This window comes from Notechis scutatus, chromosome 6, assembly GCF_049901735.1.
Source record: "Notechis scutatus isolate UNSWTSFEM ecotype Mainland chromosome 6, rNotScu1.2, whole genome shotgun sequence".
Lineage (NCBI taxonomy): Eukaryota > Metazoa > Chordata > Lepidosauria > Squamata > Elapidae > Notechis > Notechis scutatus.
Genome location: NC_142014.1, coordinates 2,804,934 through 2,831,820, shown reverse-complemented (window position 1 = coordinate 2,831,820; position 26,887 = coordinate 2,804,934). Strand labels below are relative to the sequence as shown.

The window sequence follows — 26,887 nt, the reverse complement described above, 5'->3', positions numbered from 1 at the left end:
AGCTTCCAATATTGGTTTCTTTCCACCATTTTATATGAATATTTGGAAATCAAAGCGTGTTAAAACTGACGTATATAGAAGGCACTAACCTACAAATGAAATGTACTCTGTAGATTTACCTGCTTCTACACGTTGCTTGGCTTGCATTACTTTGAAGTTGTCAAAGTATTTAATTTTCTGTCAACTTTATTTAAAAGTTTTGCTTGGATAGAAGTTCTGCGGTGATATTTTACGGTGATTTAGTTATACATTATTTACACTAACAAAACATTCGGTTCATTTGCTTGGAAGGTAGCTGCATTTTGAAAATGACATTCTTTGAATTCTGTGTGCTACTTTGACATGATTCCTTCCTTTCGATCACCCTTTTTCCAGATCTAGATTTAGAAGTTATTATAACCGGCTGTAATTGCAAATTGCATTAGAAAAAAAGATCTATTCAATTCAGATAAACAAAAGACCCAGGAAATGTGGAGTGCCAGTTTACTGTAAATCTGCGATCCGAAACAGGCATATTAAGGTGGAGGGTTTATATCTGAGTCATGCAGGATGTCTGGCTACTGTTAAATAAGCCCAGGGCTTCCTTTTCAGAAAGTTGTCAAGACATATGCTCAAATTCCAGATATTTGCAAATTGAAGAGGGGAGGGCAGGAGAAGGGCCGACATTCCAAACCCTGAGAATTTGGGTCGCAGAATTTACCTTCAGGAGAGTTCCAGGGGTACATCAAATATTTGGATTTGAGGTCTCAGGTTAAAAGGCACCAGGTTTTCTCAGCAGAGGCTCAAGAGCCACGCCTGGAAAATCATAAATTCCATCCGAGTGAGGCAGCAGGCCCTCCGGGGAAGGGCAGCCGGCCGGGCCCTTGTGGAGTCAGAGTCCTGGCTGAACTCTCTGAAGTCAGTCTGACTGCAAGCAGGTTGTTTGGGTGAAGTATTATAGGGGAAAATAGAAAGCCCTTTTGGGAATGCAGGGAAATTACCTGACTGGTAAGGATACAGTAACAGGGAGGCATTCTACTCACAGTGCTTTCTCTCTGTGGAAACTAGATCCCCCGACTTAATATCAGGGGATGAAGTTGTCAGAAGAACACCTAAACAATCTTCATTGTATGTGTTTATTTCTTAGATTATTATCCCACCTTTCTTCCCTTATTCAATCAATGCAGTGAATCTATCTCTTTCCTTTATGTATCTTAAAGTGGATTTGGAAAAAGTAGTAATGTCAGGGAGGGGAAAATGTTTTTTCCTCTCTCTGGGCCAATAAGTGTCACTTCAGCTTTTTTCATGGACGAGAAATCATGAACTATCACGTGAGGTGGCTGAAATCTTCGGGAACTTGGGTCTGAACCCCTAAATTCTCACAAGGTCTCAGAGGAGAATACGGAAGTCTCATGCCATCGGGTGTGTCACTAGGAATCAAGTCTGACTGGAAGCTCTCTTTACCCACCCACCCAAAAAAAGTCCTACTCAGAGGGTTTGTCTGAGCTCGTGAGTCATTGACAGTGGGTTGAAGATGGAGTGGGATGCTAATCCTGGCCTACTGTCTCTAACGTCCATGGACTTATCCAAGAAGGTCTGAAATGGTACTTAAATGGATCTGAAAGTGAATGCACTTTTGAAGAGCTGAGATCTTATTTTATGAGAATCCCGTCCTCCTGGGAGGCCTAGGTGCCAGCTTATGGAAATCAGAGAGAGAAAGAGAGAATGAGAGAGGGAGAGAGGGAGAGAAGGGATGGGGCCACAAACTCTTCAATCCTTTTGGCTTCCTGGCGAAAGAACATCTCGAGAGAAGGACTGTTCCAGGGTTCAAAGCTCTTTATGAGTTCTCCTTCCAAGAAGCCTGAATCTGAAAAAAGAATTTCTGATGAAGCCTGCAGGATGTCACAGCTTGCTTGGGAAATACCAGATGTTCGGGGTCCTTCAACCCTCCTAGTGCTTTATATCCATCACCAGTCCCTATCATATCTCACTTTCTCTGACTTCCATGCTAATTGAGCAGAAAATAATCAAAACTCCTTAAGCTGTTTTCCATTTATCTCAATTCCCTGGCCTCTCGATCTGTTTCTCCTGAAATGGGACACGTTTCTTGCTCAGATACATCTCAACTGACATGGCTTCTTCGCAGGAATTACCCCAGAAATAACTTGAGCAACAGAAGGAGGCAAAAATATTTTCCAAAATTCAAAGATTTGATTCCTAATTTTATATTTGCCAAATTTTATATGCTCTGCAGAAGAAGATATGTTTCTTCAAGGATGTACACAAATGCACACACTTACTTTAAAAGCATTTTCAGACATCCGCAGTACCTCTTCCTTTGGGAAAAATTAGTAGTCTTTTATACTTCTACTAATTTACATTAAGTTTTGACAAACAGAATACCCCTGTCGTTTACCAGCGACAACTAACTGTAATCATAAAACATAAGACCCCAATTTCTTCCGTATAGTTGAACTGTGTAGGTCCAGATCAGTCAACTGGAAACGGATATATTTGATGAAGTGTCCAATTTGGAATTGAACTTCATTTTGGGAGTTAGTGCATCCTGAGAAGATGACTATTCCAGCCGTCTGAACTTTGGAACCAGGTTGTAAGTTGCTTTTTCAGGGTCTCTGAAAATGTGATTACACCTGGTTCAAATAGGATCAATTTATCTCAGACTACTGTATTTATGTATCCCTGATGAGGGGTGGGGGTATCACTGATTTGTGGTCATCGTAAGTATTTTGAGCTTTTAAAATATAATGCGTAGCCTTCAAACAATTTATTCTTCTGCCAAAGCGTTTTCCAAGCTCTGTTTGCTAAAAGATGATCTTTTATTTCTCTTTACAGACCTCTGTTGGGTGAACTAAGAGAAGACAAGTTTTCTGCAATATGAACAGAAGGCAAAATTGTGAAGGCATGAACAGGGCGGGCATTTCCAAGCCACAACTTCTATGTCTACTTCTATTGGGGGGGATTCTGCTCTTCTCGGCTGAGGGGACCTCAAAGCACCATGTGCCAAGACTTAAACTGTCTTACAAAGGTAAGAGTTCTTTTTTTAACGCCCTCTGTTTACTCTTCTTAGGCTTTTCAATGTAACGTATGTTTATTTAACAGAACAGAAATAACAAGAATTGGGAGGGACCTTGGAGGTCATCTAGTCCAATCTCCTGCACAATCAGGAGGCCCTTTACAATTTCAGACAAACGGTTTGTCCATTTTCTGTTCTGTGTGTGTCCTCGAAGCCTTTGGGAGATGGGCACACAAGATGCAGGTTGTGTGAACAGACGGGGTGTGTTCAGAAGCAAGGCAAACGCACCCTGAAATGACTGGGGAACAGGACCGAATACGATCAGCCATGGATGTGTTTGAACTGCAGATCCGCTCCAGTGATCCAACCCCTGGTAGCCTGTTCTGCTCTCTAGGCCTCCTCCTCCTCCTCCTCCTCCTCCTCCTCCTCCTCCTCCTCCTCCTCCTCCTCCTCCTCCTCCTCCTCCTCCTCCTTATTCTTGTCCTGAATCTGGATAAGGCTGGTTATTTTAAATTAGGTTACTTCAATCAATTTGTATTAATTTACCAATTTTACACTTACAGATTTATTTGATGGTGAAGTTATCCATTCAGTTGTGTCCAGCTCTTGGCAATTCTAAATGGCCAGGTCTCCCCACATTTTCTAATAGATTTATTTAAAGCTGTATAAATGGTCTTTTTATATATTTTATGCTGGTCAACTACCAAAGTTTCATTGAGTAAAATGTTGCACAGAACAAGTGCTGTTAGATCCAGCATGGTTGGGATTTGTGGTGTTTGTTCTGGCAGCGACTTTCCTATTACATTTTTCAGGATATGTACAAGATAATTTATCTTATCAAATAAAAGTGTGCAACACAATTGTCACCAGACCTTCTGAAAATGGAATTTACTTGACCAAACAACACTTTTCAACACAAATCTTTATTTGGTTTTGTTTCGTTTAGGTTGAGTAGAAATGTCTGGCAATAGACTTAAAGATTTGTGAAACTGGCTTTAGGAGTCCTTCGCTGATAATGTCACAATAAAATGCCATTAAAAATCAACACTGCTAAGACAGTAGCTTAGAAAGGTGCACAAAATGGTTTAATATAAAAGCCGCAAACATACGAAATGATAGGAGATCCTCCCTTGCGGATGGCAAATTCTTTAAGTCCCTTTATGCTTTTGGTACTGAACAAAGAGACTTCAAAATAGTGGCTTTCTTTTGAGAATGGGATGCAGGCCTGATGCGCTCCTGAATTCTCTGGTGAACTCCGTGGCTGAATTAAGAAAGCATTTTCCAGTTTTGCCCCTTGCTGGTTTTTTGGGTGGGGTGAATCTGCAGCCTTCCTAGTCAAAGAAGCATTGGCATTTCCCCCCCTGGTTGAGACATTGCAATTGTTCTGAAGGAAGTCAAAAGCTTTGATGAAACATCTCCCCACCAACACGGTTTCCAGAGGCTGGAAGGAAACTCCCAGCTGCAAGCTTGGAGAACTGATGCCAGAGGGACTCAGCCTAAGTGGATAATAAGTACTTTTTCTGATGCTTTTTCTCCCAATTTTAGATGCTAAATATGGATGGCCGTGTTTCTGTCTTCTGCGTTTCCTCTCTGTTAATTATCCCTTCCACCGTCCTGCAGCCCAGCCTTCCCTCAGTGACATCAGTGGCTTATGCAGCAGCTGAACTAAGAATAACCTTTGAGAACTGACCCCTCTCGGTTTCGTGACAGTGTAAACAGTTATGAACTTGCCCGAGTTTTGTTTTTTTGGAATTGCAAGAGGGTCTCCGTTGGAAGCGGGAGGGAGGGAAGGGGAAACAAATATTTCTCCACGAGATACGCCCCATCATTCTCCAGTGGACTTGGCTGGGTCCCAGGAGATGAGATAGGACATGGCTTGGAAGGAGAAAGAAAGGGAGGTGGTGGAGACAGCAGGACAGCTAGCTTAAACCTAGAAGGATGGCTTCTCTCCTTCTTCTCTCCAAGGCTTTGCTTCCTTTCACCAGGAATGTCTGGCTACACTTGACCCACAGATTTCCTATACATCTTGGCAAGGATGGCCAGGCAGCGACTTGTATGATATGATAGGATGCATAGAGTTTCCCATCCTACTGAAAGGGAGAACCGAGAAATACCAAACACGATGGCAAATTGGATTCTGTGACAAGATGGCAGCAGCCAGTAGCAACTTTCAAACCAGCTGATTAGTCAAAAGTCCAATTGCAGCAAAATATACCCTGGCCTGGGCTACTAGCTAGCTGTACTTTAGACCTACCTACGTATTGGCCCTGTTTCCCTGAGAAGATTGGCTCTTTCTAAATGCCACCTTGGAGCCCCATTGGAGGTAGAGGTTGAATAAATCCAGGAGGGCTATATATGTTGGAAGGCAAAAATGATGCCTCAAAGCCCAGGTTGATCTATGGGAATTAGTTGCTAAGCAGAGTGATGTCATGGGGAGAAGATGTGCTTGTGTGCAGTGCTCCATAGCGTTGTTTTGAGTGAGGGGTCTGTTTGAATGTGAGGGGTCTGTAGATATTTTCACAGCCCTCTTTCTGGCTTGTGCAGTAAACAGGTCTTCAATGGAAGGCAGGTTGGGAGCAGTTGTTTTTTCTGCAGTTCTAATTATGTGCGCCTGTCTTGTTTGGTTGCAGAACCAAACCAGACCGTTATAGAGGTGCAAAAGAAAGACTCAATAATTCCTCTGTAGAACTGGATCAGCAGCTCCTGGGGCAGTCTGAGCTTTCTGAGTTGATGCAGGAAGAACATTCTTAGTCGTGCTTTTTTGATATTAGGTATCCATTTTAAGTTTTGAGATATTATAGAACCTAGAAATTTGAAGGTCTCTACCAGTGGTGGGATTCAATTTTTTTTACTTCTGGTTTTATGGGCATGGCTTGATGGGCATGGCAGGGGAAGGAGACTGTAAAATCTCCAGTCAGAGGGGTTATTTGCTGGTTCTCCAAAGTATTCAAAATTTCTGCTTTTGGTTCTCCAGAACTGGTCAGAACCTGCTGAATACCCACCTCTGGTCTCTACTGTTGATGCTGTGTTGTCTAGTATTGTAAGAGGTATAGAATAGGAAGGTTTCTTCTAAAATCTACCACCCTGTCTATGGTTTTGAGTGTGTTTTGTTCATGATTACATTAAATCAAGCTTAATTTTTAATTTTGTTTCTGGAATGTGGGTCTTGGATGCCATCAAGACTTAAGCGCACCCTTCGGACTGAGAGATAAATGTGCAGTCACATTCGAATGTTAAGCTTAACTCCATCATGATCTGTTTCTACTATTTCCCTCCAGATTGGCTTTTCCTTAATATGATGAAGTCTCCTTCCTTCCTGGATTGATTCATAGAAGCTTTGCATTTAATTATCCTGACTCACAGTACCTTTTAAGCATCTCTGCCATTTTTTTTTCCTGGCAGCTGATGAATTGTAAGGTCATCTGTTTTCAGATAAACCTGAAATCCAGGCTTGTCCTTTTTTAAAAAAAAGCCGACGAGAGAAAGAAAAAGAGAATATGAATTATTCAGGCATACGGGGCAAATCATCCATTACGGTAATTCCTAAGATTGCACTGTAAGGAACTCAAAAGATCTCTAGGGTCTCCTCAGCAGGCAGCATTCAATGAAATTTGCCAGGGGCATAAAAGGTTTCATTTCTTCTTTTATAGTGCAGCCCCAGAGCTTCCATTCAAATGAACTTTTGCATATTTTTCCCCAGGGCTGAATGGCAAGGAAGCTAGAAAGCTAACAGAGTTGTAAAAGATGGGAGCAGAGATTGAAGTGACTGTTACGAATTAAAACCCGCTTGTTTGTCGCATTTCCAGTTAAGAGAGATAAGAAAGACGGAATCAGATCCGCAAAAGGCTTCCCACTTAAGGCCAGCGGCTGGATTTGACTATGTGCGCCGAATGGGGTGGCATTTAGCCATTTTCCGCTTTATTTGTTCTTTTGCACAGTGGGAAGCCAAGTGGTGGCGCTTGGGCCTTGCGTTGCTCATTCTCTCCGGTCCTTGGGACGCTCGGAGTGTATGAGGAGGCACAACTGGCAGGGCCCAAGTGTCTTGGCACACGCCTCTGAGAACGGCTGTTGTGTGTTGGAATGAGCTCGTCTTTCAATAAGCTCTTCTGTCCTCTCTGTACAGTAGACCCACACAAAGTAATGCTTTCTTCCAAGCATCAATGGCCACACAGCCAGCCTTGGCACCATGCGCTGAGGGTCGGAGGCGATGTGCTATACCAGGGGTAGGGAAACTTGTATATTTGTATATTATAAATGTATATTAATATACATTTGTATATTAAACAGTCCCATTCAAGTCAAACATTGATTTCCCTCACAACTGAAAAACCAGTAGGCCAGGGATGGGGAACCTTTTATGGCTCACTCAGGAATTCTGGGAGTTGAAGTCCATCAGTGATAAAAGAGCCACGTTTCCCTACCCCTGGGCTATATTCCATGCAAGGAGTCAAGCCAGCGTTCGTGCAGGCAGGTGCTGCAGAGGGACAGAAGACTCTGAAGGACCAGAGAAACAATCGCAGCCGAAGAACAGAGTTGGAAGGGACCTTGGAGGTCTTCTAGTCCGACCCCCTGTTCAGACAGGAGACCCTCTACCTTCTTCTTAAGAGTCTCTTCTTAAAAGCTTCCAGGGATGGAGCAGCCACACCTTCTGGAGGCAAGATGTTCCACTGGTTAATGGTTCTCACTGCCAGGAAATTTCTCCATAGTTCTAGGAAGCAAAGCCACCAGTTGGCCTGATCTGGGAAGGAAGAGCTTTTTTCTTCATCCTACGCAGCTACTTTGCTTGGGTGGTTGGAGCGGATCTCTATCCAATCACCATGGGAAGCTTTGCGGAAGAATGGCATGAGAGTGTAAGCCCTCTAAACATTCACGTGCTTCTGTCTTTCATTTGTTCAGTCTCTCTCCTGCCTTCCTGCCTTCCAGAAGCTCAAGGCAGATTAGATGCAGTCTCCCTTCACTTTATCCCAACAACAATTCTGCAGAGGCAGGTCAAGAAGCAACGGATGGAAACTCATCAAGGAGAGAAGCAACCTAGAACTAAGGAGGAATTGCCTGACAGTGAGAATGATTAACCAGTGGAACTTCTTTCCTCCAGAAGTTGTGGATGCTCCAACACTGGAGCAGCCCTTTGTCTGACATGCAATTGGGTTTCTTGCCTGAGCAGGGGGTTGGACTGGAAGACCTCCAAGGTCCCTCCCAACCTGTTACTCGTTTATTCTGAGAGGTAGGTTGGCCTGAGAAATTGGGACTAGCTTAGAGTCCCCCAGTGAACTCCCTGTGGCTGAGAGTAGAGTTGAACGTGGTCCTTATCAGATGCTTTACCCATTAGGCCATTCCAATTGTTGGCAGCTGCAATCCTGCTACCCCCAATATCCTCAGTGCTACTTTCTGGGTAGAGCTGTGATTAGTAGGTGAAAGCAGACCATCCTTAAACCTGTTGCTTCCCCAGTCGCCTTTCCCTCGCAATAAAGGAGGATCCACTTTCCATTTGGAGGGAAGTCAACTTTCCTTCATTGACAGGCCTTCCTCTTCAGTAACCCTGAGCTTCACGAGACAATATACTACATGCAAGAATGTGATTAGGATGAGGAACACTTCTGCAAAACCTGGCTCTAGAGATGTGGTGGTCTTGCAGCTTCATATTGCAACGGGGAGGGACCCTCAATAAAAGACGGTTTGGGGGACAATGCTCACTTCTCCATCACTGCTGCGGTGAGTTTGCAGGTGGCTGAAAGGGAAGAGAAGCAGGTGGGCCCAGTGGAGTAATTGGCAAAGCTCAGCCGGGGGCTCTGGCTCTGGACTGGGCCACAATCCTGCACGGAACTGGAGCTGGAACTGCATGGCGCTTTCAGCTGTTGCAAGGCTGGAGAGCAAGGAAGACTCCCCAATCCATGTTGCTTGGCCATGTGCAGCCTCTCGCTTGAAACGTTCCACGTGCACCCCATTGAAATGAAAGTTCTTATAATAGTTAACCCGCCTTTGTGAATCTTGATCAGGGTTTCTCAATCTCAGTGGTTTTAAGGCGGGTGGGGCTTCATCTTGGCTTCTGCTGGGTCATTTGCTACAAGATGGATGGCAAATAAACTCAATAAATAAATTCATAAGTGAATGAATAAAAAAATTCTCCCAGAATTCCCCAGCCACCGTGCTTAACACACTTAATACTAATAGTATATACTTAATGCATACTATGGTCTAAACCAGGGGCACTTTCCTCGCACGAAATGAAAAATTGATTCAAAACAAAAAAAAAATTAAACCCCCCCCCCCCCCCCCCCCCCCTTTTCCCCCCCCGGGGCCCCCCCCCCCCCCCCCCCCCCCCCCCCCCCCCCCCGCGCCGCCCGCGGCCCCCGCCGCCGGCCGCGCCCCCCGCCGCGCCCCGCCGCGGGGCGGGGGGGGGCCCCCGCGGGCGGGGCGCCCCCCCCCCCCCCCCCCCCCCCCCCCCCCCCCCCCCCCCCCCCCCCCCCCCCCCCCCCCCCCCCCCCCCCCCCCCCCCCCCCCCCCCCCCCGCCGCGCCCGCCCCCCGGCCCCCCCCCCCCCCCCCCCCCCCCCCTGCATACTATCCCCCCCCCCCCCCCCCGGTCTAAACTATCTTCCTTCCCTCAATGCTTAGTGTTGATGACATTAATACATTGGTGTGACGAGAGAAGTACCCACAGTTACTTTCATTCTTCACTTTTATTTTAAGATCAGGGGAAACGGAGGGTCTTTTCCAGGCCTCAGATCAACAGCTAAGCATGTAGACAATTTCCATGTTCTTTTTTCTTTTCTTTCTTTTTCTTTTAAAACCAGTACATTTTTAACTGCTTGAGTAACCTGGTGACTTTGCTTGGCTTGGCAGCAGCAGAAGTAAGATAAGCCGGGTTGTGAGAAGGGAACCTGGGCAAAGCCACAGCCCAAGGTCACCTTTGCAATGACCACTGTTTCAGCTTGGACACATTTTCATTCCCAATGTTTACAATCTCATTATTTGGACCGGCTACGTTCTGGGAACTGGGCTTATTGTTCTGTCACCAACCATTTGAAGGCCCAAACGAACATTTCATCATCTGGGAAATAACCATTATAGGAGCCACAATGTTTTTAAAAGGCCTGTTTGCGCAGCTGTGCCTCCCGTCAATAATATTTTTATTTGAAAATATGACGTTCAAGTATGTCTTCACAGTCCTAATAGGAGCTGTGTTGTGCCTTTCCTGATTGCCTTGATGGCTAGGCTGGTCCTAGGACAGAGAAGGAGGCATTTCAAGGGGATGCATTTATTTATCCGGTGCACAGGGCTTCCCACATGTCAGGCAACGCCTTACGCAGCAGCGTGTGGTTTTTTTCTTTTGGGAGAAGTCTAAAGTCCTCAGAATCGGTCCTGTTTGGCTTCAGTTCAAAGGGCTCATTACTGCAAATTCAGCGGAAACAGGGAGGCCGAATAAATAGGGCAACACCGCTGCTCTCAGCCTCCCAGAGGGCTCTTAGGTTGGAGGGCTTCAGATGTGATTCTGGAATGGACCATCCCTTCAACCTCGGGTGTCTTCCTGGGGTCACAACAAACCCATGGATGATGCTTGGAAGCAACTCCCTGGAATCAAATATGAAGCTCTGCCCAAGATGGAATACAGGATCTCCAAAGCACTTTGGGAAAATCTGAAGAGCTCCAGTGAAGGAAAGCACCCCACTTTCCTTAGTTGACCTCTCTGACTGGCAGGGATTTCTTCCTGCTATCTAATATCTGATTCTGCTTCCCGTTGTTTCTGGTCCTGCTTGCTGGGCCAACAGAGAGCAAGTCCCTTCTTCCTCCTTTTGATCTCCTCTGTTCTCTTCTGCAGGCCAAGCATTGCCCGTTCCTTGAGCCATTTCTTCTTGGATTTGTTTTTCAGATCTTCTTCTGAACTTCCTACAGTTTATCAATGATCATTTTAGGTTGCAGTGCCCAGAATTGGGCATAATAATATGAACAGGGCAGAGGGACAATTTGTTCCAATTATGTATATATTATGCTTCTATGTACTGAAAAATTGCTTTTGCCCTTTTAGCAGCTTCCCTACACAATTCAGCTTTTCAAACTCTGTTCATATGTCAAGCTCCTTTCGATACTTGGACCTTTCATCCCCCCCCCTTTTCCCCCCCCAAATACAAGTTATTTCCTGTACAGGATCTATACAAGAGTTAAACAGGGTCACTTACACAGGTTGTGGGTTTTCCACCTCTGGAGACTGAGAAGTAGAACTGGAGAGCCACCTCGGAGGACAGCTTCCTTAGTTCTGCACGGTATAAGGAATTGGGCTAAATTAGTGTTTCTCAACCATGGGGACTTTAATGGCTGGGGAATTCTGGGAGTTGAAGTCCACTCGTCTTAAATTTGCCAAGGTTGAGAAACTAGATGATTCTTGTAGTCTCAAGTCCACAGTTTGGTACTTTTTTGGTTCAAAGTGGAGGCATTTCTATCATAATAGTCAAAATGACTATCTAGCCCAAGGGTCTTCAAACTTGGCAAGTTTAGGACTTGTGGACTCCAACACCCAGAATTCCTGAGCTAACATGACTGGAGGAGGAATTCTGGGAGTTGAAGTCCACAACTCTTAAAGCTGTCAAGTTTGAAGACCCCTGGTCTAGCCAAAGACTGCAGCAGCCTGGAGGTGGAAAGTTGGATATCTTGTGAACATTTTTTTCCCAAACTAGAGAGTCCCAAATGCTTACAGAGATGACCTAACCTCAGTTTTGATAAACGTGGAGCTTATGAAAAGAGAAAAAAACCCCTGCTGTGCTAACCTTCCTCTGCCTGTGGTCTCTAGGAAGAGATCTTTGCTAACTCAACTGAGTTATCTTAATCAAGATCCTGCTGGGTGCCTGTATTTATAGACGACACCAGTGATCCATGTTTATGCCTTCTCAGTTCCAAGGATTTTCTTCGTTCTCTTGCAGACTTGCTGCTTTCGAACAGCTGCGTCCCCTTCCTGGGCTCGGCGGAGGGGCTGGATTTTCGGACCCTGCTGCTTGATGAAGAAAGAGGTCACCTCCTGCTCGGCGCTAAGGACCACATATTTCTGCTCAGCTTAGTCGACTTAAACAAAAATGGAAAGAAGGTCAGTTGATAATTGTGTGTCCGTATTTACAGAACCAATAGCTCTGCCTCTTAATCAGTCTGCTTCCTCTCCCCGATTTCGGGAAAAGCTTGGATCGCCTGTCCTGTGCCATCACGTGGGTTTAATAATCTAACCACCTGTGGTTACGTAGCTTGCTTTTAATAAACCGAGTTTGTCAGCCTGCGGAGCCCTTGGAGCAGGAAAGCAATATAATAGCATAAATATTGGCTGGACTTTTGCCCTCGATGGAGCTAGAATGTAAACAGTTGTAACATCTTTCTCTGTCTTTCCCCATGTATTATGGCAGCTCCATCCAAACAGGGCCAGTCTTCATGCAGAACCATTCATATTTCAAGAGAAAGGATGGATAGATTTATTGTTAAAAGTCATCAAAAGACACACTGGGGCTCTTAGGGTTAATAGGGGAGGGAATGGATCACATTTGATTTAGCTCAGTTCTTCTTTTGTTCCAGAACTGATTCTAGTTCCTTTCTAGAACTAGTTCTTTGCTTGGATGTTTTTTTTAAAAAAAAATAGCACAAAAATTGTGTATGTGCAGTGATGTTGAAGTCCTAACTGAAGGTTTATTGCTACAGTCTTTATTTGTTCTGGTAAGAATGGCTTTGGCTTTGTTGTCAGGATTTCCAAGCATGTTAGATGGGAAGCAGATGCGCTGAACGATAAACGCTTTCCTATAAAACGTCAATATGCATTTGGTATAATTCGAAGTGACTTTACTCTAATCAAATACTTCTTTGAGATTTCATGGAAGAATAGGTATTGATACATTGAAGAAGAAAAACACGAGACCTTTTTTTGTGGGGCTGGCTATTCGAAATAGGGTGCCTCAAAGAGGGAAGAGGAAGGTGTGCGCTCAAATCACCCTCGGATTAGACTTTCAAAGAAACTCATTTAAGATGCAATCGTCCATTTTGGAGCACAATCCTTTTTTTTCTTGGTCTGCTTCTGATGGGTTCTTCAGGTTTATGAGTGTGCAATTCTCAGAGAACATGTCATTTATCCTGTTTAGCTCACCCTTTCCCTGTTGCATCGGAGAGAGCTGCAATGTCCCCAAAAGGATCCAACAAGGCATTGGGCTGTGGAGTCCTTGGTGCTCTCTGAGCCCAGTTCTTTGCTTGGAGACCTTTCATTACCCAAGTAGGTAACAACATCAGTAACTCTTCTCTTGAGACATTAGACCCAGCCATGCTGGCTGAGGTGTTCTGGGAGTGTATAAGTCCACTTATCTTAAAGGTTGGGAAACATGGCATTAGACTGTAATGAAGTGAGGTAGATCCACTTCAAGGAAGCAGTTCATCCCATGAAGATAACAGGGCTCTTTTCTGAAGCCAGGAAGCCAGGTGTTCCACCTCAGGAAATCTGTCTGGGTGGACTGGAACTGCTTCCAACAGGTGTTCCAAGACCTGTCAGCCTTCTTCTCCTAGAGCTCCCAGGCTGGACATCAAGATGTGATGGAAATGCAACTCTCAGCCATCCTGGATGGCTAGGAAGTCCAAGAATGATAGTCCCCAACACATCTGAAGAGCCCTAGGTAGAGAACCTTGGTTTGTACTACGTAGCATCTCTACTCCAGCTGAAACACTGAAGGTCAAACCTAGCTACCTGCTTCACAGTTTGACTCTGGTTCCCAATGCAAGTTGAGGAGCACACCCATTCATCCTTCCTGAGGATTTTCAGACTGCCAAAAGCTTTGTGGCCTTCTCTTCCTTGGATGTGGTTAGCCAGGCTGCCTCAGGGCTCCTGTTTACAGTTTTGCAGCTGGGCCGGTCTGTTTCTGATAAGTTTCTCCCTGACCTTTATCATGCGCCACTAACACAGCAGCAGCATATTTTAGAGGTGAGCTCCTGTTCTAAATTATTTTCCCTAAGTAGTGGTTCTCAGAGAGGCCTGTAGGTGCTCCGGTCTTTTGGCAACCAGCCTACCTTTTAAAATAGCTCTACGTACGGTAGATTTATGCTTCTGGTTTTCAGGACAAGACTCTCCCTCCCTCCCCCATTCTTTCTATTTTGTCCCTCCAACCATAATTTTTATGTCCGTCAAAACCACGTGAAAGGCGCCAGGCTTGAAAGATGCTTCCTGGTAGCAGAGGAGTGTCGGAATGTAATGTGTGTGTTGTGCTGTGTTCACACAGTCAGGGTTTGTGTTGGCTAGATGCCACCTGGTTGCTTCAGAGTTTCCTGTAGGTGAGGAAACTGCATCCTTTGGGAGAAGGTGGCCCATCACGTGCCTTGAAATTGCATCATCATTGGACAAAATCCCCTCCGTGGGGGGGAAACCCCATAAATTAGAAGGCTGTACGAAGAGCTTTTCCTGCAGTGATAGGAGGAAGGATGGATGCAAAGTAGGAACACAGAAAAATCCTGGCCTTTAACACAACACGAGAGAATGGAGTGCTCTAGTGGGAGATTTGGGATCGTTGAATAAATACAGTCATTTATTTTTTTTATTGGCTAGGAATGCATCTGCATGCATCCCCCCATAAATAAATGATGCTGTACCTTATAAATCTCCAGAAAACAGATGCTCACTTCAAAAGGAACCAGTCAGCCTGAGCAATTCCCTGGGGAAGCCCAGCTAAATGATGCAATGCTGAGATTTGGGGCTTTTATGCCTCTTCCTAACATTAGGGCAGAGATCTGGTTACACCAATGTGTCCCTGATAGTCTTCATAGTTTCTACTTTGTCTGTAAAATGACTCTCCAACTCAGTGATTTCACCAGTATGACAGAGGATAATTTGGTAAGAGTCCTCCCTAAATACAGTGTGGAAGATTCATTTAAAGTATTTATTTATCTTGACGTGTTTGTTGTATGTTTTCTAAGATGTTTTGTTACTCGGGAATGTAAATAGGGCTTCAGCACACCAGACACAGTGGAGTTGACATTCACATTCAGCCTGATTCTGCTGGGATGTGTTGCTATCGAAGAACAACAAAATGTTGACAAGCTACCAACACTAAAGGCCTATGAAGGCCAGGTGTGATTGCCGTACATCTGGGCAAAGAGATAAATAGATGGAGCTCCCTTATTTTGAGCCAGCTGACCCAGAGAAGGCTAAATGCTGTGGGTGCCACCTCTGCTTGACAAATTCAAGGCATTGGACTTTCTCTGCCTTATGGGACGTTGGCTCCACTTCCCTGAAGTGAGGTTAGCTCCATCCTTGTCAATGTCCAGGAAGCCTCTCAAGAGTTTGGCTTTGTCATCCAGGTCTGGGGGTCCAGGGCACCGGTGGCAATCTAAAATGGCTCCATGGACAATTTAGAGCCCTGGTGGCACCATGGTTAATGTGCGGTATTTCAGGCAAACTCTGCCCGTAGTCTGGAGTTTGACCTTGACCAGCTCAAGGTTGACTCATCCTTCCATCCTTCTGAGGTCAGTAAAATGAGGACCCAGATTGTTGGGGGCAACAAGCTGACTCTGTAAGCCATTTAGAGAGGGCTTTAAAGCACTATAAAGTGGTATATAAGTCTAAGTACTACTACTATTGCTCTTCACTCTCTGCTGCTCTTTGTGGTTTGTCTATTTCAATGTAAATAATGACCTTTGATACTTTTATATTGATCATTTTTATATATTTGTTTTACTCGATTGTTGTATGCTATCCAGAGTCAGATTTGAAATATGGGTGGCCATAAAAACCTAATAAGTAAATTCAGTGCAATACTTTTCATCGTCCATGAACCATGAAGACCACTTATGAAAATTCAGGAGGAATCTGAGTAACTAGCAATTTTACTGACTAACCTTTTCTAACTAGCAATTTTTCTAAAAGGGTTTAGTAAACCCTTTGGTGAGCTGAACTCATGAACCCTTTAATGCCTCTTAATAAAATTCACCAGTCAGTAAGAGTACTGGCCAGATGCCTTCTCATTTCTGGCTGTCATGGCTTAGAATTGGTACTGAATTCTTATTATTCCCCTAGAAATTCCCTGCCAAAAGGAATAAAGACGAGTGAGCCATACAAGCCACACAGTAACTTAATTTTTCAAACACATTTCAGCCCCTGTACAGATAGCTGGAGAATCTCAGCCCTGAGGGGAGAGAGAGAGAGAGAGAGAATCTGCTCTCTGAGTCATGGCTTGCTCTTTGAAGCCAACACCCCCCTCCCCCAAAAAACCCCAGCCACATCTGATTTCCATTCTCCTCTTCCTTAGCCGTCTGACATTTTCATTCCACCCGTGTGGACAGTGGTAAATCCATCACTAGGTGAGCTACCCGTTTTCCGTGTGGAAAACATGTCACTCTCCATAGTGTGAGTTGCGGTCTCCCTTCTAAGTTGGGTTGCAATCTCAGTATTAAAGCAGTGATGATGATTTTTTTAAAAAAAAAAATGCAACAGGAACCTTCTGAGCCATCCTTCACTTTCTCCGGCTTTGCTTTTGAAAAGGTCTCGTAAATCAACCCGCCAATGACAATATTCCCTGCTCCCATCATGTGTGGCTCATTAGCTCCAGATTTATGGGACGCCTGGTGTTTTCCCTTCCATCTGGAGGATTCTGCCCCGCAGAGGGAAAGCTTACCGATGGCCGTGGGTCACGAGGAGGGCTGAAGCTGCCTGCCGTTCCTGGTGTCAAAGGCCACGTGTGGCAAGCAGTGAGTGGAAGGAGCCACTGCTTCGTCTCCTAGAGTCACAGAATGCACAGAGAGTCGGAAGGAATGGTTGAGCCCAGCCTTAATTTGTCCTGGGAGATGACCACCTCATTCCCGCTTGGGGAAGGCAGCCTTCTTGACTGGTCATGGAATTAGAAAGGCTCCCTCAATCAGAATCTGCCTTCCGAAATGTTACTGTTCCCTGTCCTGAAATCTAGAGCAAAAGAGAGCCAGCCTTACCTGCTTCTGTCTGATGCGCTTTCAACTATTTTTTTAAAAGGTGATGACTTACATTGAATTTAGTTTCTAAAGGCTAAACCAGGATCCAATCTGAGTCAGTCTCAAGGACTAAAGGATTATTCTTCCAAGCTTTTGGCCTCATGCTGGAGTGCATCCTCAGGGAAATTCTCAGGGAAATTCCCTCCCTCCCTCCCTCCCTCCCTCTCTCTCTCTCTCTTTCTCTCCAGAATATGTGTGCTGAGTTCAATTATACCCAGCCTTTTTGTTTATAGCAGCTTTGAACAGAGGTGGGATTCAGCCGGTTCTGACCGGTTCCCAAGAACCGGGAGCAGAAATTTTGAGTCATTCAGGGAACCAGCCAATCGTACCTCTGACTGGCCCCGCCAACCCCATCTCTTCTCTGCTTCCCATTGAGTCCCGGCTGATTGGCTGGGTCTCCTTTGGTTGCCCTGCACAGGAGAATGGAGCAGGAAAGCAGGTTAGTGGGGATTTTGCAGTAACCTTCCCCTGCCACGCCCACTAAGCCATGCCCACAGAACTAATAGTAAAAAAAAATTGAATCCCATCACTTTGAAGGTAGTTTGCAACAAACTAAGAAGACAGAACATAAACAATAACAACTGAACCATGCAGTTGAAATCAAAGCCAACATTTAAAATCCATGTCATTGAAAGGCAGTTATAAACTTTGCACAATTTTTCTAGGGATAGCAAAATGTACATCCTTAGGGTGCAGTCCCCATTCATACTCTGAGTAGGCCTAAGTATGGATTTTGCCATGAAGTTGTATATATTTACAAATAAGTATCGTTATAAGTGAATGTCAATCTCAAAGTTTATTCTAAGTGTTTTTTTTAATCTTTATCTTTGAAATCATTAATTATCAAAGCATGCACTTACGCAGGCATCAAATGTAAATGCAAATGTAATGTGGGAACAGTATGCTTAGCCCTAGTCTTCCTCAGAAATAAAGCCTTATGTTAAACTATCCAATAAATGAAATAACTACCACCACCCCAAAAAAAGGGAAAATAATAATAATCCGAGGCCGTTGGGTGGGGAATGGGAGGAGGACACTGAAGAAATGGAAGACAAAATGTAATTTTTTAAAGGTATTCATGCATTTTATTTACCCACAATTATATATGTTTTAAGATATAGATAGTACATCCAGATAATGGATGCTTCTTGAGGAGGCAAAAACATTTTTAATGTTATTGGGACTTTTAATATATCTGAATTTTAATTTTAAATATAGCTGCTGATTGCATATTTTATTTTATTGAATGTGATTAATGCTTGTTAAATACTTTACCTTCTTTCACATCGGATTTTAGTACAGTGAGAGCCAGGAAAAATCTTGTTCTTTGAAAGGATGATGATCAGTGTTTTAAAAAAACTAACATTGTCTCGTGCAGATCTTGCCCATGCCTGAAATTGATGCAAAATGGTTATTTATTCCTGGGATTGCTGTGGGGGCAAACAACACCTTTCAGCTGGGGGGGGGGCTGAAGTGGAGGGAAAACGGGGCTCCTGTCCATGTTTGATGGCAGCCCCTTCCTCAGTGTAGGTCTGGGGCTGCGGAGAGGATGGTGGAGGTTTAGTAATGGATGGTCTCATGCTTGCATTGAGGTTCTCGGATGCTGATGTAATAGAGAAGTGAATGTATAAATATAATTTAAGTCAAGAATAACAAAATCATCCGATCCTAAGACCCATTTCTAAATGAATTGCAGATATTTTGGCCCGCAGCAAAGGAAAAAGTGGATTTATGTAAACTAGCCGGGAAAGATGCCCATGTAAGTATATTGTTTTTTCTTTCCCGCTTGGTCTTACGATTGCAATCTGTACATTGGGGGAATCGGGGGACTTGAAATGAATGTGGTTGTTAACGCCTCTTTTATTTGATCTCTAGCAAAGCCTCAACTGTTGAGCTCACGGTGGGGTTGGCATAGCACTGTCTCTGAGGGTTATGTCTGTCTGACTCATGGTTTACTCAGCCCGGTTTGCGCCAACCCTGAGACAGAGAAGGGGCTCGTTGGCTGCACTTAAAGGGCTGCCGTCCTTCACCACGAAAAGAGACTCATTAATTTCTCCTGCAGCAATAAATAAAACGATTAGTCAAAAAACGTTGCCACCGTCAAAGCAGGAGCCATTTTTGTTGGGATTAATGCTCCGCTGAAGATTTTCTCTGCATTTCTCAATGTTTTTGAATCCCTTTGCTGCTGATGCCCACGGGGCCTAAAAGAGGATGCTGCATTCAGATGTTGGTTTGGCCAAGAATTTCATGGCAGCTCCATCACCCAAATGAAAATCAGATAGAAGAAGAAGAAGAAAAATAAAAGCATTATTGCCATTTTTCATGGAAAGCCCACTTGAATGTGTTCTTTGATCTCTCCGAGATTTATTATTTCACAGAATTAAGAGTGGATAACTTGAAAAGGGTCTTAGAGATCATCTAGTCCAGGAGATATAAAAATAACTATTCAACCTCTTCTTATGCTCCCATTAGAAGCTACCACCTGTTGAAGGAATCTATTATTGAACAGCTTTTATCATAGGACTTTTTTCTTGATGCCTAATCAGAATGTCACAGTTGAAATCAGGGAGGGCCAACTGTGGCAATTTTAAGACTTGAGGACTTCAACTCCCAGAATTCCCAGATAGCAAGAACGGCTGGGGAATTCTGGGAGTTGAAGTCCACAGGTAATGTTGTAATGTTGTTGTTGTTTCGTCTTCTGTAAAAGAAATCGGAATAATTCTGTCCTACCTTCTTTCTACAAGACGTTAGACAAAGTTATCATGGCTCTTGTGGGTTTCTCTTCTTTGCAGCCCAACTGCCTTCAACCCTTCTGTTCTTTGAAATGAAATCTCTGATTAAGCTGCAGTTCATTGGTGGCCTTCCTAAAATGTGATGCCCACGATTAGACACAAGGTTTTGGGTGCAGCGTGACCAATGCATAATGAAGAGGAATCTGAATGCTTTCTTTTTTTTTAACTTCTATTCTTTAATTTCACTCTCCTTTTCTCTTTTATGTTTCCATCTGGTATTCTGAATATTTGTTACTTTTTGCTAGAGAAAAAAGACCCTTTCATCATGAATCCCCTAGTGACATTACAATACGTGGAATGTTGTAATGGAAATGTTATGAAGATGTAATTTGCTTCCAGAGGCCATTTTAGGATGGTCCGGAAGATAGGAAGGAAGGGAAAGGAAGGTGGAATTGGATATTTGGCAACCTGCTTCTTCTCATACATCACCTGTTTTTTCCCCCTTCTTTTGTTTTCAGCTTATGTTGTCCCTCTTCAAAGCCAATGTTGAAACCTCTTCAGTAACATCAACCACCAGCTCTTTTCCCAGACTCCCACACAATAAATGACTTAAATTGGTTTTCCAGCTGGTTGTCCCTCCTTTGAGGGCAATCTAGCTGTCGAAAATAGGCAAATTGTAGGCAAATATTCATTATGATGCATTTGTTTGATGCAGCTGCCGAAGGCGGCTCTCTCCCTGTCCTGTCTAAACTCCATCCACCTCTTCTCTCTTGCTTTCTTCTCTCTTTCTCTCTTTCTCTCCATCCCTTCTCATGGCAGATGGTCCAGATGAACTTCCCCTGACATCTACAGGTGCCATTTGATTCCTAGGCTGCAGGAAACTTCAAGATCATCTCAAGGCCCAGGAACAGTGGTGGAGCCAGCCTCCCCTCTCCTGCATGGATGTTGTTTTAGTTCACCCTTGTAGACCTAGCCAGATAAGGGTTGCAGCAACCCTTTTTTTCCTTGGGCCTCGGCATCCCTTCTAGACCAGGGGTCTCCAACCTTGGCAACTTTAAGACTTGTGGACTTCAACTCTCAGAGTTCCTCAGCCAAGTGGACCACCCTGGTCTAGACCTCATCCTTTGGAACGAGCAGGTGACTGGTCAAAGAGCTGCCTGTGTTTCACAGAGACTCCCTCGACTACAAAGCCATGCCAAATATGACCCATCCTGCTCAGCTAAGCATGGGGATTTTGTCCGGTTGGAAAAACATGCCCCAGCCAGTTCTGGCCACTCCACCCACCACCTCCTGCATGGATCCATTTACCTGGACTTTTTCTTCCAAGTCTCCATGGGCCCAGCTTTTACAACGTGCCTTTTGCAGCTCCGGCTCACTGAAAGTCATGCTTTTGGTTTCTACTGAGACCAGTGACACGTAAATGTGGAGTTCATGTAGATGTTTCCCATTGTGGGCCACTCCAGAAGGGATGTGGATAAAATGGATTTGTAAAGTGAATTTGGGGCCAGCTTGCTGGTACTTTTGCTCTGCGGCTCTGGCATTTCTATCCAACTGGGATGTTTTTGAGAAAAGAGAAAGAAAATTGCCTGAGGATAGTCAAGCCAAAGAGTTCTGGCCATGAGGAAGAAGTTTGCTTTAAAAAAAAAAAGAATACCTCTAGTATCTCTATCCATATTTCTTGGAGAATAAGGGATTTGCTGCACAGCAGGCTGCGAAATACATCCAACCTTGAAATGAAAGTTATTAAAAGGAAAACCAAAGGATGGAAAGGTTGTGTAGGCTGCTCTGCCTGGAAATGCCCCCCCCCAGTGTGATTAATGTATAGGATGAAACCTCCGATAAGGCAGCCTTCCCTTGCGCTCCCCTTCGAACAAATATTTTTAATCAGGGCTCTGACCCACCAGACGTTGGGGAGGCCACGGGATGACGGCAACCACCAGGCAGAAATGCTCAGATGCCCAAGTGTGACAAACCCTTGGCTTAGAGGGAAAGGGGCAGCCCTTGGTGCAGAGTGCAGGGAGCAGGTCCCCAGCTTCCTCCACCCGCCCTCTGAAGTCAACAGGAGTCGGGACTCCCCCAGGCACCGTCTGTGCCTCAACTCTTTTTTCGATTTCTGCTGGAAATCGAGCCAGGCCTGAGCAGAAGACACTGAGAAGAGAAGGCTTCCACATGGATACGAGAGCAAAGAGCCAAATTTTTGCAGCCCTCCCCTCTGAAGAGGGTTGAAAGGAGTGGCCGGTTCCCACAGGGCAAGTGGAAACCTATCCTAGATCCCCTTTTAATTCAAGAAGGTGGGGAATGAAAGAAACCCAAACATTGAAGCCAATCTGGGGAGCGATATTTTTGTAACACTTCTGAGAAAAGGCTGCTTAACGTCGCCCTTCTTTTCCTGCTATCGCCTGTTCCTGCCACCTCGTGCTGCACGTGGCCTTCTTCCTCACTCAGTGGCTGACTCCAGACATTCTGCCCATTTGGTCTGACCTTGTTCTAATTCACAAGCAAGCCCTGTTGGTTGAGCTTTCAGGGGTGCAATAAACACGTGGATGTTCAAAGAGACCAGTCGGGTTTTGTTATCCTTTCCGTCCCCTTGTAAGCCTCCTTTCTTGGGAGGACACCAATGCTTTATTGATTCAGGCCACACAAAAACTCCCAAGCAGGGTGTGAAAGCCAGGGGTCATTTTTAGATATAATGAACCCTGTTCACCAACTGGCAATCTTGTAAGAGAAACGCAATTGCTCAGGTTCTCGGTGTCTTCCCTGAGTGTTGCGTAGCCTATTGAACTGCCCTCCGGATGTTAATAGCAGTTGATGTTGCCTGTCCTTCTTTTCACAATAGACAGAATGTGCCAACTTTATCAGGGTCCTTCAGCCTTACAACAAGACTCACGTTTACGCCTGCGGCACAGGAGCGTTTCACCCAGTCTGTGGCTACATCGACCTTGGAACACACAAAGAGGTAATTTAATCCTTCCCCAAATGGACCATGACTTTTCCTAGCATCCATCGTTTCCATGGAATTTTCTTTGAAGAGAGAGAGAGAGAGAGAAAGAGAGAGAGAGAGAGTCAGTCAGTCAATCTACGGTCTTATAAAAATGAGGGTTTTTACCAAATCGTGTAAGAATTTATATTCTCAGGTTTTTGAATATTGGTCTGTTGGCAAACCTCAGATGAGGTGATTAATGTGGTTTGGTACAGACGTGCTTTTATTAGGTGATTAATGGTCTCAAGAGCACAGTTTAGCCCCTAAGATGCCTTACAGGACCTTTGGGTAGCAGGGGGTGGCAGTAAATGAAAGGAACCCCCCCCCCCCCACAATCCTTTTGAATAGGGCTGTGGGCAGAGCCTTCCTTCTGAAGCTCCACCATTCTGCTTCTGGTGCCTGCTGAGCCCAGATTCCCCTTGGAGCCCCTCTGGGTATTTTGTCCGTCTCTCAGTGTTATGGATGAGAGGTGAAATTAGAATTACAGAGTCCATATTCAATGGAGGGGGAGGGCGGGAGGGGGAGGAGGAAGAAGAAGAAGAAGATTGTGTTGCCAAACATCTGCTCTGAAATCGAAAGCCGGTCATCATCCCACTAAACAAAAAGAGAAAGCAAAGTAGAAATGCTGCATCTCTGTTGTCTTAAAACATTTTTGTTTCTGCATAAAGAAATCTACAGTAGCACCACTTTTTTTTCCTGTTTTGTTCTGTATCTCGGAAAGGCCAGATAACTGCTCTATTAATTTTGTTAATTATCAAGAAATATGACCACAATTCCTTGGTGGTGTCTAGACTCTAATCTCAGGGCTGTGGGTCCTTCCCTCTGTAGCTGGCGGTCAGCCTTGGGGATACCTGCCGATAACGTTCCCTAGGAAAAATAAATGTCTGGCTGGAGAGCAGATTCCTTTCGACCTGATTTTAAGCTTTTCTAGATCCTTTTCCAAGAAGTTTGCATATTTTTGCACAACGAGATTACGAGTCTAGGCTGGCTGCCACTAAAGTTCATGCCAAATTTAATCTAAATTCCATAGAAGTCTCTTGGCCGTACCTATACTAAACACATCGAGGTCAGTGCAGAAGGGTTGGAAGCTGTCACCGTCCTGTTCAGTTTGCTAAGTTTCCTAGAGAAATCTGGCCAGCTGAAAGTTCTCTAAGGTAAAGGTAACGGTTCCCCTCACACATCCGTGCCAGTCATTTCTGGCTCTAGCGGGTGGTGCTCATCTCCTTTGCAAAGCCAAAGAAGAGCCAGCGCTGTCCGAAGACGTCTCTGTGGTCAGGTGGCCAGCATGAATAAACGCCTTCAAAGGCACACGGAACGCTGTTCCCTTCCCACCAAAGGGGTCCCTATTTTTATACTTGCATTTTTTTAATGTGCTTTCGAACTGCTAGGTGTTCAGAAGCTGGGACAAGGAACGGGAGCTCACTCCGTTATGTGGCACTAGGGATTCGAACCGCCGAACTGCCGACCTTTCTGATCGACACGCTCAGTGCCTTAGCCCCTGAGCCACCGTGTCCCACACATAGATAGCTCTCTGCGAGGGCCTAATTCTGTGAGAGTCATAGCCATCCAAGTCTGAAGGTCCTTCCCTGGTCTTTCTTCTGGGCAGCATTAAAGAGATGCCGTCTTGGAGATTCCAGACGGCCAACACCATTTGTAGCCCTTGATTCTTTCCCCTCTGCAACCCTTTTTATGCTCTGACCTGGGAAGGGCACCGTTTAAAATGATGAATTTGAATCGAATGCATTATAAATGAGTTGGGCCAATTGGAAACTGGAAGGATCACAGCTCCAACATTGCTGGAGGTTGTTAGCTTGTGTAACTTGGCTCTGTTCTGCATGAAGCATAGCTAAATTGCTCTGGCACCCTCCGTCCTTTCTGAAAACTGAAAAAATACTTTTTCTGGGAAGTGTTTAAAAGCCTGTTTTCTTTTGCAGTATTTCTTTTATTCTGTCACTGCTGGACAGGTAGGTTGTATTTGAGGCTGTCTTGATGTCACCAGAAAACGAGCAGGGAAAGTGCTAACCGGCCTAGCATTGGTCTAAAATACACGTAATTATGTGTTTGGTTATAATTATGTCAGTGTAGTCAATGGATGTGTCCGCAAACCAAATTAATCATGTCTCCACTTGCACCCAATTGGCATTTTCCCCCCAGGCCTCTTGCTAGACTATTGCGTTCAACTCTTTCCTGGCCCATCCTCACCTGTACCCGTGTTAAAAGAGAATATTCTTTTAGCAGACAAGGGTTGTATCTGTAGAGCTTTGTGTCAAATCAAGGAAGGGTGAAGAGCATTTGAACAAGGGCTCTTAGGAATTGGGCTTCTTGAAATAGAGACCTACACGCAAGCCATTCATTAGTTGTAGACATCTGTGGAGCAGGTTGAAGCTCATAATCCACTCTATTTCTTCTTCACTTCTCTATCTTGCTTCAACTCCAAGAGGAAGTACATAACACTCTTTCCTCCAATATTCTCTCCCAACAGAGGAAGAAAAGGTAGGGCTGGGATTGAGTGTCCGGCCCAAATCAGCAAACCAATCCTTATTTCATTCTTCAACACAGTGGCTAAATTAGTAGACCAGCAAAATACTGTGGAGATACTATATTTAAATTTCAGCAAAGCATTCGACAAAGTAGACCACAACCTACTTCTTAGTAAGCTAGAAAAAAGTGGAATAGATAGCACCACCACTAGATGGACTCGCAACTGGCTGGCAAACTATACTCAACGAGTAGTCCTTAATGGGTCTAAGTCTACATGGAGGGAAGTAAGCAGTGGGGTGCCACAAGGTTCAGTCTTAGGCCCAGTACTCTTCAATATCTTCATTAACGACTTAGATGAGGGAATAGAAGGGGAACTTACCAAATTTACAGATGATACTAAGTTGGCAGGAATAGCTAACGCCCAAGAAGATAGGCTCAAGATCCAGATAGATCTTGACAGACTAGAACACTGGGCCATATCTAACAAAATGAAATTCAATGTAGAGAAAAGTAAAGTCCTACACTTAGGCAAGAAAAACCAAAAGGACACATACAGACTGAGTGAAACCAGGCTCAATAGCAGTAACTGTGAGAGGGATCTTGGAGTCTTAGTGAACAACCAGCTAAATATGAGCCAGCAGTATGCAGCAGCAGCCCAAAAAAGCTAATACAATCCTAAATTGTATTAACAGAGGCATACAATCAAGATCAAGATCAACTAATGCCACTCTATAAAGCCTTAGTAAGGCCCCACCTAGAGTCCTGCATCCAGTTTTGCTCACCACATTATTAAAAAGATGTTGAGACTCTAGAAAAAGTACAGAGAAGAGCAACCAGGATGATTGGGGAATGGAGACTAAAACATACAATGAACAGTTGCAGGAACTGGGCTTGGCTAGTCTAGGGAAGAGAAGGACCAGGGGAGACATGATAGCGGTCTTCCAATATTTGAGGGGCTGCCACAGGGGTCAAGCTATTTTCTAAAGTGCCTGTAGGCCAGACAAGGAATAATGGATGGAAACTGAACAAGGAGAGATTCATCCCAGAAATAAGGAGGAATTTTCTGACAGGGAGAACAATCAACCAATGGAACAGAAGTTGCCCTCAGAAGTTGTGGGAGCGTCATCACTTGAGACTTTCAAGAAGAGATTGGACTGCCATTTGTCAGAAATGGTGTAGGGTCTCCTGCTTGGGCAGGGGGTTGGATTAGATAACCTACAAAGTCCCGTCCAACTCTGATTATCTCTTATCTGTTAGCTCCGGGACCTCCATGGCTGAGGTGCCTCCTGGGTCTCCTCAGTCCTAGATCAACAGTGTAATGACTGACTCTCTTTGAAATCCAGACTTCCTCCCACCTGAAGCATTGAACTAACGGATGCATCATCTCCTTCCTGTGCAGGATGTCCTGTTCAGATTTAATACTCACAACTTGGAATCCGGCAGGCTGAAATGTCCCTTTGACCCACAGCAGCCTTTTGCATCGGTCATGGCAGGTAAGGACTCCACTTCCAAGAGGTGGTTTTTCAGTCCTTTGGCTAAGACGGATACATTTTTTGAGTTTTTCTTTTCTTTTAAAATGTGATACTTTTTTTATTCTTTTCTGCTGGACCCGTTAATAACTAGACTGGGTGCCCATGAGATTCTCACTCACCCAGGTCCTGGTTTTTCAAGAGGGAACTGGACTTTCTTGTTTTTTCCTTGAAGGCTTTTCTCTTCTC

At 44.6% G+C, this 26,887-nt stretch overlaps 1 protein-coding gene across 1 annotated transcript in view; it reads left to right on the top strand.

The window, feature by feature from the left end:
* Positions 1 to 26,887, top strand: part of SEMA3D (semaphorin 3D) — a 116,198-nt gene that overhangs the window by 29,125 nt on the left and 60,186 nt on the right. Inside the window, exons 2-6 of the mRNA XM_087969183.1 lie at positions 2,833 to 3,025; positions 11,927 to 12,087; positions 18,673 to 18,735; positions 22,545 to 22,664; positions 26,569 to 26,662. Coding sequence (XP_087825309.1) covers positions 2,875 to 3,025; positions 11,927 to 12,087; positions 18,673 to 18,735; positions 22,545 to 22,664; positions 26,569 to 26,662 — 589 coding nt within the window. The 5' untranslated portion in view covers positions 2,833 to 2,874. The remainder of the gene's footprint in view (positions 1 to 2,832; positions 3,026 to 11,926; positions 12,088 to 18,672; positions 18,736 to 22,544; positions 22,665 to 26,568; positions 26,663 to 26,887) is intronic.